This window comes from Gopherus evgoodei, chromosome 3 (genome assembly GCF_007399415.2).
Source record: "Gopherus evgoodei ecotype Sinaloan lineage chromosome 3, rGopEvg1_v1.p, whole genome shotgun sequence".
Lineage (NCBI taxonomy): Eukaryota > Metazoa > Chordata > Testudines > Testudinidae > Gopherus > Gopherus evgoodei.
The window spans coordinates 208,631,147-208,647,085 of NC_044324.1; the positions used below are offsets into that span (position 1 = coordinate 208,631,147).

General features: G+C 37.9%; 1 protein-coding gene across 1 annotated transcript in view; it reads right to left on the minus strand.

Annotated features, from left to right (window-relative positions):
- The window catches only part of AFTPH (aftiphilin), a 64,971-nt gene that overhangs the window by 6,533 nt on the left and 42,499 nt on the right, over positions 1-15,939 (minus strand). Inside the window, 3 exon segments of the mRNA XM_030557906.1 lie at positions 5,190-5,313; positions 10,971-11,054; positions 12,681-12,741. Coding sequence (XP_030413766.1) covers positions 5,190-5,313; positions 10,971-11,054; positions 12,681-12,741 — 269 coding nt within the window.

Consider the following 15,939-nt stretch of genomic DNA (forward strand, 5'->3'; position numbering starts at 1 on the left):
CACCTTGATTGCATTGACCTTGTTAGCACTACAAAAGTAATTTTCCCTCTCTTGATATTCACCCATTCTTGCTTATTGTATTTTTCACTCCATGCATCTGATGAAGTGGGTTTTAGCTCACAAAAGCTTATGCCCAAATAAATGTGTTAGTCTAAAGTGCTATAAGGACTCCTCGTTTTTTCAGTGTTGTGCAACTGTCCCTTTTAAAGCACCATATATATCTCTGACTATATTTCACCTCTCTCTCTCATTGGTCTGGACTTTATTCTGGTCATTAAATGGTAGTGTTCCTGGGAATAGGAGAAGTGTTTCTGTACCTGCATTCTTCAGTTCTCCTTATGGGAAAAATGCACACCTTTCAGTTTGAATCATAAGATTGACATAAGTGAATGGATCTTTGATGGTGGTTGCACTTCTCAAGATTTCTGATCATCTCTGAAACCTGACATGGCTGAAGGCAGGCTGACTTCTGGATAGAATTTCTTTAGATGCCATCTGCAGAACGTCTATGCCGCATTATGTTTCTCTCACAACAATCTCTTCCAAGGCACCTCCTAAGGAACAAACAACCTTCCACAAGCAGATATGCTAGGCCACTATCCCTTCATTGTTAAAAATGCAAGGGCCAACAAGAAATTTGTCTGCTAATAACTGCTAGGGAGGAAGGCAATTGGGGAGTGGTTTAACCACTCCCATTGCCGCCGAAGAAATATGGACCTACCAGTACATATTCCAGTCTACAACCTGACCTCTCTGCTTGTATGTTTCATCCCCTTTTCCCAACCTTTAGTATTTATTGACTTTGATATTGTCCAAGACACTGACTGTCTTGTGTGTTTAGAATAAGCATTGTGGATACTATCACAATACCAGCACCAACTGCAACAATGGGCTGATATATGGCACACCCTAATTTTAAAAAGCTAGTCTGCAGCATTCAGCAGCGACCATCAGTAAATATTTTAAGCCTGAATGAGATTTTCAGCCATTTCTTGGCAAGATCTCCACCCTCCATTTTCTTTCATCAAGTCAGTAGATAAAACTTTTGACTCTGACAATTCTATGGTGTTCTGCACGATTGCAGAGTCTCAGCAGTATGCTTTACAGGATCATAAACAAGCTAAAACGGAGAATCTATCTTCAAGTTTAATATGCCAATACGTAAGGAACTATTTTGTCAATCCCCCTCCACCTCCCTTTTGAGGAAGTAACTGTATAATTGTGAGCAACCAGGCTGTGGATGAAAATAGTGTTACTTCACACAAATGAGGGTGCCTTGTGGCTTGAGGAAGTCACTTGACATTTCTACAACAGGTTCCTAAACCTTCTGTTTACCCATCTCACTTGTTCCCCCACAGATCTTGGGTTCAAACAAATTTCAGGAGAAATGAAGGATATTCAGAATGTCTCTTTTTCAGAGGGGATGGGATTAATTAAAAAAAACAAACCACTAGCAGCTGATCACTGCTAATTATTAAAGTCAGATTTAATAGTTGAATTTTGGTTGCAAAATAAAATTAAGATTGGAAACTTCAGATCCCAGCTGCTCCAAACTAGCCCTCACCCATGCACCCAGGATTAACTGCACTCTAAGGTCCCTTTCTTTTCCCCCACAAGCTCTAAGGTGCCTTTCTCCTCTGCCCCCCCCCCCCAAGCTTCCTCTCATAGCCACCAGCTCCAGGAGCCACGGAACAGGATAAAGGGAAGGCCTGCCAACCCACATACACTAATCTGGAGCATCAAACTCCAGCAGTCCTAAATTACTCGCAACATATACTTCTACCTCAATATAACGTGACCCAATATAACATGAAATCGGATATAAAGCAGTGCTCCGGGGGGGGGGGGGGGGGGCGGAACTGCACACACTGGTGGATCAAAGTAAGCTCAATATAAAGCGTTTTCACCTATAACACAGCAAGATTTTTTGGCTCCCGAGGACAGCGTTATATCGAGGTAGAGGTGTATGTTGATTGGATCAGCATGTGCAGCTTCTGTGGCAGGCCATAAAAGCCCTCAAACATCAGACAGAAATTATAGCCTCCTTGTGTCACCATAATCAATATTTGGATTTGATAGTAACTTCCATTTCCATCACAACCCCTTACTTGTAGCTGGCCTACCTCATTCCCCTCTGCCTATGCCTCTTCATATACCTCTACTTTTCCTCGTCCTTATCCTCATCCTCTTCATGTACATCCTACCATGTCCTTGTCTTGACCTTCTTGCCTCCAAAATTACTTCCACCACCTTTGTTTCCTTGCTTTTACCACATCATCAAGCCCCTTCCCTTCAAAAACTTGAAACAATCTAAAAAAATAATGCTAAAGCAATGTGGGTATTATTAAAAACTACTGCATGGCCATGTTACTCCATTTTTTGGCACTCTGATGTCCCTTGTTAGTCTCTATCTATGCTTAAACACCAGGAGGCTACTACTTGGGGTAACCTGCTTGCTTGCAAAGTTCTTACCATATTTTGGATGCTGAACCAAAAAGCCCACAATCAAATGTAACAATGTAGTATGCTGACAGACATCGTTTGAATAAGACTTTCTACTACTTCGTAAAAACTGAACTGATATTTTGAAAAGCCTGCCAGATAAACAAGTGTAAATCTATAGAGACACTTACTAGAGTAAACAGAGACATTTCCGAGCACTACATGCACCTTGGAGTTTGCAAGCTTTTCTGCGAGTTTTCAGCTGCTTTTATTAAAATATCTGGAAAACCATTCTACAGCTATTAGGAAGTAAGCATTGTTCTCTTACATGGGAAGACTAAAATTTTACTTTCCTATTCAGTGCTTTCAGACCATTTTGAGGTAAACTTTCAAAAAAGTCACTGTATTTCCAAGAAGATGCTAGATTTTCAGCCCTGCTATATACAGTACTGTCAAACAGTGAAGCTGAAATCAAACCAAAACAACTCTGAGGTTTAGGGCTCCCCCTAATGGTTTGCAGTTGAAATTTCACAACGGTACGTTGGTGGTGGGCAACCTGCGGAACATCAGGGTAATCCACTGACAGGCTGTGAGACAATTTGTTTACAGTTGCAAGGCCGCCTGCAGCTCCCAGTGGCCATGGTTCGCCATTCCTGGCTAATGGAAGCTGTGGGAAGCAGTGGCCAGCACATCCGTGTGGCCTGCACTGCTTCCCGCAGCTCCCAATGGTTGGGAATGGTGAACTGCAGTCACTGGGAGCTGCAGGCAGCCGTGCAATGTAAACAAACTGCCGCAGGTTGCCCACCACTGCTGTAAGTTCTTTTTAAAACATCAGCTTCTGGTATTTTCACACTGTGGAGAAACAGTAAATATATGTTCCAGACTCAGAAACTCTGTAGAGAGTGCTTTCAACATCTAATGTTTGGTGTTTAATACTTTGATTATTGTGTTTAGACTAGGGTTTTTTAAACTGTAATACCATTCATATCACAGCATAATTCTACAATAAATGTCATTAAGTGGAGGCACAGAATAAAAGGGTTTTTGCAAAAAATATAAATTAGAAAAAGTTATTCAGAACATTGCTTAGTTAGTATGTGTTACTACCCTTTTAAACTTAATATGCTTAATATAGTGCTTCTCAAGTTTACCTAATTGGCCCCTCCTTTGTGTCTGTGGTCGTTTATGCTTCCTCCCCAAATAATAGACCACTACCACCCAGCTCTGAAGGCAGAGCAGAGCAGCAGCAGTAAGTAGTAAGGTGGCCATCACTTTTCACAGCAGACTTAGCACCCCATTGCCACCCTTACTTCTGCACTGCTGCTGCCAGCCTGGGGCTGACAGCTGGAGCCCAGGCTGCCACTCTTGGTGAGGGATTGGGGTGGGAGGGGAGGAGAGGCCAAGCCTAGGCTGCCTCCCAGAGAGGGACTGGGGAGAGGGGGGAGTCCAAGCCTCCTCCCAGTGAGGGGATTGAGGCAGTGAGGAGATCCCGAGCTGGGGTGATGGGGCATAAGCTGTCCCCTTTATTCCTGCCCTTGAATGTGCACGGCCCTTCTGCACAAGCCCCAGTCATGCGGGGCTGACAACCAGAGCTCTTTAAAAAGAAAAAGAAAAAAAGGACACAGCTCATGTGTTCCTTGACCACTCTTGTGCCTCCCTTGGGAGGGCCACCCCATGGTTTGAGAACCTCTGGTTTAACAGATATTTTATAAATACATAAGGCATACATGCCTACTCATAGACTTTAAGTCAGAAGGGATCGTTATGATCATCTAGTCTGACCTCCTGCACAATGCAGGCCACAGAATCTCAGCCACCCACTCCTGTAACAAACCCCTGACCTATTTCTGAGTTACTGAAGTCTCAGCAACTGGAAGATTTTAAAGGGCCACTCTGAAAGAAAATATTGTTTCAAGTCATTCTAGCAAATTCATGAATTTACACATTTGAATTTTAGATAGCAATGGGATCTCTCTGGACAGAGCTAAGATACACAATCATTGAATAAGGCATGAAAATGTGAACTAGTTCTTATGAATAAGGAGTGCTTGTTCTGCTCTAATGTGATACACAAGCCTTCAGGGATATATATGTAACCAAAAGGTTCTGATTTGGGTTGTACATAAAGAAAAAGCAGTGTACATGAGGTATATGCTTATTCCTAAATACACTGCTTTTGGCAGTTGCTGTGGAGTGATCCACAAATAAAGCTGGTTTTTAAATGTGCAGTTTGTCCCCTTGCACCCACTTCTCTTGCTTGAAAGCAAGTACAACTCTCCATATTGTGGATTAGGTAGAGTAAGCACAAGAAAAATGAGCTTCTCCCACAAAGACCTGTTAGAGCTGACTCCTCTCAATCAACGTGAAACCTAACTGGTAAGCACTACAGTTAAGTTTGTCAGGACTCACTTTATCCTCTCATTTTTAGCAGCCAATGATTTTCCTAAGAGATTCTCCTTTTCTGGTCCAGTCATGCTTGGTATCTTTACAAATAATTAAATTCTGATAGAGAAAATTAAAATGCACACACTAGCTCATTTTAATTGTCTCCTGATTTTACTAAATCATCACAGATTTCCCCCTATTTTGATGATGATTTTGTGACGTAGATTGGTTTTCATTAATGTATTTACTAACATAAAATGTGTTTCATTCAAGGACTTGGAATCTAAAGGCACAGCCTTTCATTTCTCAGCCACTGACCAATTCTTATTTTTTAAAATTCTTAACTGGTCACCATGATTTACCTTGTAGATGTGCTTGCCTTCTCTACTGTGGACATGAGCCTTGCGAATGCATCGGTCACTTTGCTGCTTGTACTGGAGGTTTCCAGTTTTGAAGTTGTCAACTCATACAACTCTGGATCCACACCTTACAATATAAAATATTAATCAGTGATGGTTGGATGCAAATACATCATAATTAGCAACAGATCAAGATTCTAAAGGCTTCATTTCTGTAAACATCTGAGTGATTTAAAATTTCAACAAAATACTGCAAGAGAACATGACAGAACTTGTCAATGTTTCCAAACCTCTCCTCACCCCCTTTCAGTGGCTTACAAGTGCACTAGAAAAATGTAGAAAAGTGGACTTACATTTGGCATAAAAGGTCTCAGCCTATGGTCAACCAACATTAAGAGTCTGGTTTGCTCATCAGAGTGCATCTTGCACCGTTAACATTTTTGTAGGTGTAATATTTAACATTTATTCATTTTAACAACAAGTTTTTAATTAAAAAATAATTTAACAAGTGATTGATTGGAAGAAGTCAACTTAGCTGCCATTTAGAAGTATAAAAATACAAAATCAAGTTTTAAAAATGTTTCACAGTGACAATAAATCAAATAAGATTACGTAATGTACTGCACAAACTCATTATTAAAACACATGATACCATATAAGTAATAAGAGCTTGGCTTAAAATTGATGAAAGTGAGGAAGATCCATCATTCTTAACTCCACTTCACTGGATCTACAGTACATATTGTAAAGTAGCATAGATTTATAATTATACCTAAATCCTTGACCCATTCTATTTTCTCCTCTCTCACACGTTTAGAGCATACCAATTATTGAAGTAAGTGGATTATTCAGTCTTAATTTTCCAGCTTTTACCATTTTAAGCCATACCTGTTTTCACATTGTACCTTGAATTAATTTTATATTCTAACAGCAAGCCATTAAATCCCAAAGAATAAAAATATAAACAAGCCTTCGATGAAATGAAGTAACAAAAAACATAACAAAAAAACCACCACCCAGCATAGATTTGGGCAAAATTCAGCTGATTGCCTCTTAAGTGGTGGTGTACAACAGTCATCAAAAGTAGTAGCTACAGGACTTTTACACATGACCTTTATTCTTTCTAAAAATCATTGGCAATCAAGACTTATTAAAATACTTCAGGGAGAGGGAAATGTAAAAAACGTTTTTCTGCTCATACAATAATTTTAGTCTGAAGACTATTGCAAGTACAGCTGGATGATTTTAATACATCTCTTGTACAATTGCTGAAGTCTACATATCTTTTGCCCAGAACTATGAATGCTTATTTTTTTAAAATGTAGTATAGTGTGCATTTAGGGTAAAAATAATCACGGAATTTAAAATGCAAAGTGCTATTAATTTTATATCCATCACTGTTTTAACATATGGTCAGGTTTAGACAAAGAAAAAAAGGTATTTCAAACTACAATGAAAATTAATGTCAAATAACTAAAGACCGAGCTATACAGTGTACTGTGTAGCTAAACAATTAGGGCTGTCTAGCGATTAAAAAACGTAATTGAGCGATTAATTGTGCTGTTAAACAACAGAATACCATTTATTTTAAATTTTTGGATGTTTACTATATTTTCAAATATATTAATTTCAATTACAACAGAATACAAGGTATACAGCGTTCACTTTATATTTATTTTTATTACAAATATTTGCACTTTAAAAACCAAAAAACTGTATTTTTCAATGCACATTATACAAGTACCTGTAGTGCAATCTCTATCATGAAAGCTGAACTTACAAATTTAGAATTATGTACCAAAAATCTGCATCCAAAAATAAAACAATGTAACTCTTTAGGGCCTACAAATCCACTCAGTCCTACTCCTTGGTCAGCCAATCTCTCATACAAACAAGGCTGGTTACATTTGCAGGAGATAATGCTGCCGGCTTCTTGTTTACAATGTCACCTGAAAGTGAGAACAGGTGTTCGCATGGCACTGATATTGCAAGATATTTATGTGCCAGATGCGCTAAAGATTCGTATGTCCCTTCATGCTTCAACCACTATTCCAGAGGACATGCTTCCATGCTGATGATGGGTTCTGCTTGATAACGATCCAAAGCCTTGCAGACTGACGCATGTTCATTTTCATCATTTAAGTCAGATGCCACCAGCAGAAAGTTGATTTTCTCTTTTGGTGGTTTGGGTTCTGTAGTTTCCGGATTAGAGTGTTGCTCTTTTAAGACTTCTAAAAGTATGCTCCACCTCATTTCTCTCATATTTTGGATGGCACTTCAGATTTTTAAACCCTGGGTGAGTGCTGTAGCTATTTTTAGAAATCTCACATCAGTACCTTCGTTGCGTTTTGTCAAATCTGCTGTGAAAATGTTCTTAAAATGAATATGTGCTAGGTCATCATCTGAGACTGCTATAACATGAAATATATGCAGAATGCAAGTAAAGCAGAGCAGGAGACAATTCTTCCCCCCCAAGGATTTTTTTAATAAGCACTATTTTTTTAAACGAGCATCATCAGCATGGAAGCATGTCCTCTGGAATGGTGGCTGAAGGATGAAGGGGCATATGAATGTTTAGCATATCTGGCATGTAAATACCAGGCAACACGTGCATGGCACTTTTGCAGCCAACACCTGTTCTCACTTTCAGGTGATATTGTAAATAAGAAACAGGCAGCAGTATCTCCCACCAATGTAAACAAACTTGTTTGTCTTAGCGGTTGGCAGAAGTAGAACTCAGTGGACTTATAGGCTCTAAAGTGCCCTTTTTTTTTTTTTTTTAAAGTACAGTTATGTAACCAAACCCCCCCCCATTTGTAAGTTACCTTTCATGATAAAGAGATTGCACTCCAGTACTTGTATGAGGTAAATTGAAAAATACTATTTCTTTTATCATTTTTACAGTGCCTATATTGTAATAAATAATACAACATGAGCACTGTACACTTTCTATTCTGTGTTGTAATTGAAATATTGAAAATGTAGAAAAACATCCAAAAATATGTAATATATTTCAATTGGTATTCTATTGTTATAAGTGTGATTAACCTCGATTAATGTTTTTGAGTTAATTGCGTGAGTTAACTGCAATAATTGAAAACCCTATAAACAATCTAAAAATATTAACCGTTATAAATTGATTGCAATGTTAGGTATTAACTAATGTCTGGGCATTTTTTAGAAATGCTCTACACAAAACAAACTTCAAAACTTCACTAGTTAAAAACCAGCTATGCCTGTTACGCCTCCAATTTCATTTTGTAACTAATAGTCATAACCTTGGTGTAAGTGGATGAGATTAACAGCCCTCAATTGCATCTTGCATAAACTCCTCACTGCTGGGTCATTAATGCCCAGGAAATAGCTGGCATATCAATCACTGGCATAAACTAAACAGTCTTGAGATGTGCTTAATAAATTAAAGTGATGACAAAGTAATTGAAACTGATAATCCCTTGGTTAAGCAAAAGTGGGAGGAAAAAGTATTTGCCTTTGATACTTGTTCATTAGAAAGAAAACTAGGCAGTACGTACTTGTTTTTCCAAGTTCTCATAAAGAGAGGTTTTAGCAGATTTACATACATGGGAAAATGTGCCAAGTTTGAGACCAGTATACCATTTTAAACAGTATCAGATGTTTACAGAAATCAGAAATGATCAAAAAACACCCAGCTCCATTGAATGTCCACTTCTAGTAGGGGAAGTGACTTGCAAAAGCTTTTGAGATCCCATTAAGGTATAAATAATAAAGCTACTTTTTTTTTTTTTAAATGTGATCAGAATGAGCCCTTTGATATGCAGCTGGGTGACAAATATAACTTGTTAGCTGCAACCTTCAATATCATTTATCAACTCAAAAACTTACGTATTATTGCATTCACTTGCATTAGAATACAATTTTTGAAGTTACTGCCCAATTTATTGTGCTACTTGGTAGCTCCTACTGAATTATGTGTTTGCATAGTGCAATGAAGAAAAGTACTGTATATATAGCATAACAGATGCATCAATTAGAGATGGTAGCCCCCTTAATTTATTGTTAACATTCATTTTATAGATAAAGTTATTTTGGATCCAGATATGACAAGAAAGAGGAGTCTAGGCAATATTTAATCACCAAAAGGTGCTGAAGTAATCGTCTACTGCTGATGTCAATTTTGTTTAACAAATAATTGGCTAATTGTCTCAAAAATAAGTCAAAGTGGATTTTTTAAAATAAAAACTTGCATTTTCTATATTCCTTTTAAATGATCAGAGAATGATTGTGGGCAGCACTACAAAACCTTAATGAGATTTGAGAAACGTTAGCCAACCAAGGCCCCTAAACAAAGTTAGAACACAAAACACACACAGAGCTGTAAGCTAGGAAACAAATGACTTTCCCAGAAACAAGTCAGGAAAATACTGCAGGCAATGGCGATACGGCATACCAGGGAAGGTGGTAATACCTGCAGTTGGATAATACATTTAAAAACAACCAAAACCCAAAAAGCAATAAAATGCCACCAAAGCATCACTTCAAGTGTCCATGACAGCTGGATAATGAGAATGTATATTACCATTCATCTTATAAAATATCTACTGGTGAACTCTACTGAAAGAGAAGTTAATTGACGGATTTAAATTTAGCTATTATAAAAAACTCTCTGAAGGCATTATGCAAATGTCATAGCATGCTCTAAACTTCTCTATTTTGGCTCCCAGCACCTCTATAGCAAACCCGTTATCACATTATTAAAACACCGCTGCACAATGCTTACATTATTTGGCTCCTGAAGAGGGGGTTGGAGTGAATTTGAGTGCAAGCGTAAAATTAAAAACCAAATAATTCAGAACTGAGGTGAAAATACTGAGGTGCTGTAAAGTGAAATACAGCAATGGTCATAAAATGAAAAAATAAACGCATTTTGCAGGAATTTAACTGTAACTTTCAAGCATAAAAACTTAAAATCCTAGACACAAGTTTTCACAAGCTCACAAAAATATTTGAAGCATGTCAAAACCACACTAAAGAAAATGTAACCCTGATTCAAATATGAATTCAATTGTTTTCCCATTATATTCAAAGTAGAAAGTGACAGGTTCTTTCGTCCCTTATCAAGGGAATGAACCATATAGCATGGCTGAAACTGCTTTCCTCTTACAGTCAGTGGTCTAATATTTGTTGAGCTTTCAGTGTCCTAGAAACATGGAACTGCTTGTTTTCAACTACGAATATTATTTAAAAACACCTCTCTTTTATCATGACATTAGTATTAACTGTCAAAGAACAAAATTACAATTTTTAGATAGCCACATGTGTTAGCTATGCCCAATCTCTCACTACTTAAATATAAAGTTCACACATTCATCAAGTTACACATATATACACATACCTATATTAATTTCAATAATCAATGGTATTGTAATAGTCTTTTGTTTGAAAAGAGGGAAGGCTTCTCACCTTTTTAGACTATATTTATATTTTGTTCTAATTGCTTTACATTAATTATTTTGAAAAGTAAGCTTTCCCACTCTGTTTCAAATGAGAAATTTTCAAAGTTTTACATATCTGATGTTTAAGAAATTAAGAGCCATTTGCTCCTTAAATGTGCATCAGTACAGAGCTGACATACTTAGCACTTAATACAAATGTCAGAAAATAGCACACATTAAAAAATGTACTAGAAAGACATTTTAGAGAAATACAATATAGAAGATCCTTGTTTATAGGAAAGTCAAGTGATGTGTTCATGCTTTAGTAAATTATTTAAGACGATATTTGTGGTTATAACACTCTGCTGACCTGGCATTGTGGTCGTGCTGCTAGAGCTACTGTCATCCACGGGCCCAAAGAAATCAAGGTTCAGAAGAGTGGAACCTCCACTAGCTTGAAATTCAGTGACCATGTTGGTAGGCAGCCATATAGAAGGTAAGCCAAGGGAGGGGTTTATGTGTAAAAAGGGGTAAGACACACACTTGAACATGCAAGTTATAATTAGTTACTCATTACATAATTTAAAAATTGACATGAAAACAAGGCTTACAATATTAGTTTGTAATTTCTAAAGAGGTTAACAACTTAATTCAATGTACATTTTCTCATGTACAGCGCAGCAAATAATTCAACACTAGTAACTTTATAAGTAGAAAGAAAGATTTATTTCAGTCTAAAAATGGAGTAGAACCAGCAAGAGAGATCTGCCCAATTAAAGGGAAACAATTCTTAGGCCAATCTGTAGAAGTAGAATGAATTTAAAAGTCAAAGAAAACAAACCATTCTTCTAGCATGAAGATGTAACTAACCCTCCAATTAAAGCACAGAATTGAAAACTGGACAAGTTATATTAGCTAGTTTTAGGTTATGAACTGTCAATATCAGCTTAAAACAATGTAAATACATCATAATGAATGCCATGATTACATCCAGCTTCTCAGTGGTAAGTTATACTTTTCCCCTTTAACACTTAAACAGAAATCAAACAGGATACATTTTGAAGAAGTTGCTTGTTAAAAGAAAGCAGGATGATTTGACTGAAGTAATAGGACACCGGACAACAGCAAAAGGGCCCATCCAGGCTTTCCTTCATCACCATGGTACTGATATCCAAGCTGTTATTTTGCACAGATCCTGGTAACAACACTACTAGATAGCACTGATGTAGTTACAGATGTAATTTATTTTAGCTAATTTTTTAGCAACTCGTGTATTATGAAATAATTGTTGCTAGCAGAAACCGCATGTTCTTTACAGGTTTCTAACCTGCTACCCAACAAGTTTATTAAACTTGTTACTTTTCCTTCTCCTCCAGCTTACATTTAAGACACACAGTTAGGTGTGAAAACTCACTTCCCCATTAAAATAAAAAGTATAAAATTCTTTTACATGAATTTTTAACTATGTAGACAACTATGTTTGTCAATGTATGTAGCTACCTCTAATTGAAAATATGTAGATTCTGAGTTTAAGCAAAAGTGTTTACACATTAAATTATACATTTTCCATTTTAATATATAAAATACTTGTAATCTGAAAACTTCCAGGTCAAGAAATGTCTCTTTTGCAAACAGTTTTTGGTTAAACAATTGTGCTTTGAAGTAGCCACTACATACTTAATTTTGCCATTCATAAGGAAGTCTAAACAGATAATTGTGCATTGGGAAAAATACATGTTTAAGAGTAAAACATGTCAATCCAAAATCCTAAACTATTCAGATCTTCATTATAATCTGAAAATATATAATGAGGTGTTAATATTTCCACTGTGTGCTCAACATAAATGCAGGAAAATAAAATCTTACCTAGTTCTTAGTGTTTTAACATTACAGATTGCTTTATTTGTGGCAGATCTAACCAGAAAGAAAGCCTGAATTTCCAAAGTTAAGAGTAAGAAATAATATATAATTAAAAAAAATAAAATAAAATAAAAAAAAAATCAGCAGAGAGATGTTTGTCTGAACTTTGTAGCTTTCTTAACTCTAGCTCTGGTGCTAGAGGCTCTACGCAGAGACGTACCATCTAAAGGGTTAGTAAGGCCACTGCTACTCCAGTCAAACTGGACAGGTGGTAGAGATTCCTAGAGTTGAAAAGTCAGAAATCAGATTTCAGTTCAGGTTATAACAATGTAAAATGTATTACACAATTATTTTTGCACCTAAATATTAAGGGGACAATTGAACATAAGACAAATATTTTAACCTTCAGATGTTGTGAGCTATAAATTTTCTTAGTACACATTAAAAAAACCTGAAGTCTACCTCAAAGTCTGGTTCAATTATAAATCAAACAGATGAGATATCCTCCCTAGCCCCAATGGGTTTTTGTTAATTTAATTAAATTATGGCAACAAAAACAAAAAACATTAATACAGCATTAAAATTTAAGAAATTGCTACTCAAACTGGACAAAATACAGTTTTTGTGCATGAAAGGTTGTGAACACACAGTTTAGCTTAGGTGGCTCTTTATTTTAAATAAGAAGAGTATGTTTTCCACTTCTGTATGCTTTGGCACAATTATATCAAAAAATGAAAGTTACTCACCAAAAAGGAACTCAAGTTTCCTTTCTAGAGAGAGGCTCCCCCCAGCACACTTGGGGAGTACACTACACTCTGAAAAGAAAAGACTGCCTACAACAACCCTGTGATTTATTATCCTGACCAATAAAGGCTAAGTCCCAAACTTTCTGTCTGATGACAAAGAGATGCTGTGCCAGAATTTACACACACACACACACACACACACAAAATCCAGGGGCAAGACTCAAAATGGAAACCGGGTCTCCTCCTGGGAGAGTATCCTTAGCTTTCCATTTCCTTTTGTTCAATCCTTCTGCACACTTAAGTTAGTTAAGCAAAATGCAGAGATCACATAGAATGAACAAGTAATGGGGGTGGGGGTAGAAGGAAGAATATATTTAGCTTCCTGATAACTAGTGGCAACCTGTAGCGTAACTTGTACATGTATTTGTATTCTGAGGACATCCACAGAAGCAGCATTACAAATAGGTGGTATAGGTAGGCCTTGCTTGTTACATTTCTGCTCCGCAGTGAAATTAGCTTTTAGAAACAATGGGAAGGATCTTCCTTGAACTAGGTAAGTTTGGTAGGTTGTATTTTGTTTGTTTCATTATCCTTGAGTCAGCAGGAACAGTTGTAACTTTTGGTAATCAATATGGAATGTCTTACTGGAGTTAAACTTTATTATCAGGTTCTTGGAGGTTAAGACACATTCTGACTATTTCAGTAAGAAGGGGGCTCTTGTTTTAATCAGCTATTGCCTCCTTCTCTAAAAGTTGGAACAACTTAATGTTGAAAGGTTGTGCAATTTCACAAAGTAGAAGGTCAGAGGCTTGAGCCAGCTCCATACAATAAAAGGTACATTTTAAGAAGCCTCTAGCTTCTTGAAAAATATTACTGGAAACCAAAAAATAAGAAGTGAATGGAAGTTCTGTATTTACTTATGGTAAAAGCTTTACCTGGAGAAATCTTTTCTGCAAAGACATTAGGAAATGTTCCCAGTACTGATGAGTATGCTTTAAAGCAGTCTCTCACAACCTGGTGTCTAAAGATTTAATCATATCTAATTTTTATTCACTCTTAGTGAAAATACTAGCATTTGAAAATACTCAAATTAGTGGCAAAAAAAATAATGGTGCCAATGCAGAACCTGCAGCTGGTACAGTTATGACAGCCATGCCTAGTATGTTAGGAGTAAGGCTACGATTTAATCATGAGTATTTCTGGTAAAAGTCATGGACAGGTAATGGGCAAAAAACAAAAAAACAAAAATCACAGCCCCATGACCCGTCTAGAACTTTTACTAAAAATACTCATGACTGAATCTCATTTTTCCATTGAAAGAAATGAGCTCAAATCCAGGCTTTAATCACAAATGAAAACATGGATTAATGGTTTCCTACCAGTCCCCATTTAGCCACACAATCACCCTGAAAATAGTTTTGAAGTCTCTGTTAAAGTGTCTAGATTCAGGACCAGTGTTCCCTCTAATTTTTTCCATCCATGTGCGGAATGAATTTTGTTATATGCACCAATATGGAGGTGATATGTAACACATCACCTCCATATTGGTGCACATAAAATGCATATAGCAGATGTGGGGCCAAGGGGTTTGGGGTCTGGAAGGGGGCTCCGGGCTGGGGCAGAGGGTTGGAGTGTGAGGGGGTGAGGGCTCCGGTTTGGGGTGTGGGCTCTGGGGCCAAGCTGGGGATGAGGAGTTTGGGGTGCAAGCTGCCCTTGGGCTACGGTCGGGAGAGAGATCTCCCCCCAGCTCTCTCTCCCTGCAGCAGCACCTGGGCTGGGGGGAAGGGGTGCCTCTCGCCGCCACGGCAGCTCCAGGGCTGGGGCCACAGGATAGGTGCCTCTCCCATGGCCGCAGCAGGTCCATGCTGGGGCTGGGTTGGGGCCAGGAAAGGAGGTCTCCCCTGGCCACAGCAGGTCGGGTCAGGGCTGAGGGAGGGCATGTTTCCCCTCTCCCAGCCGCCGCCCTGAGCACCTGTGCGGCGCTTAATAGACAGCTGTGCAGACATGCAGCTTAGCGGGAACTTAGTTCAGGACTGAAGAGCACTGGCAGAGCTGTATGGGTAAGATTATACTAGTGCCTACCCGGACTGAGCCTCTTTCACTTTCATGAACACTGAATTTACTCTCAAATGTTAGCAAAAATTGAGAAAAAGTGTTAGATGGACCCTAGGTGCAAAAATTGGCTCCAATACAGACTGTCCTGCTTTTGGGGACAAGGAAGTTATTCTGCTGGTTCAGAGAGCTTCTGAGCAGCAAGCTGCCAAAAATGTATATAACCTGTAGAGAAACGTTGGCAACATCCGCAAAGTGTCATGAAAGATGAATAGTCTCTGAGATAGTTGTTAAAATCAAAGGAAAAGGGGCTGTGGACAAAAGATTCAGATGCAGTTAAATAGAAATAATTTCCTGGTGCTCTTGGCTTTGGCCCTTGGATGACTCTAGCAACACTGATAATTCAAAGCTCTGTACAGGTATCCCAGACGATGAAAAACAATAGGAATGTGTATCAGATGTGGGAGTTTAAACTCTGCCAGCCTTACAAGCAGAAAATCCTTTGGAAGCCCAGATGTTTTACAACCATTTTCCAAACAGTATGTTTTAACTCTAATGAGAAGTGCCGAACAAAAAGTATGAGAAATCTGATTATAGGAGTAGGCTTTTTTTAGCCTTAGATTAGGACTGTAGGCTGGGGTTTAAACAAACAATTGAGTCAGTGCAATTTGTCAGAGAATT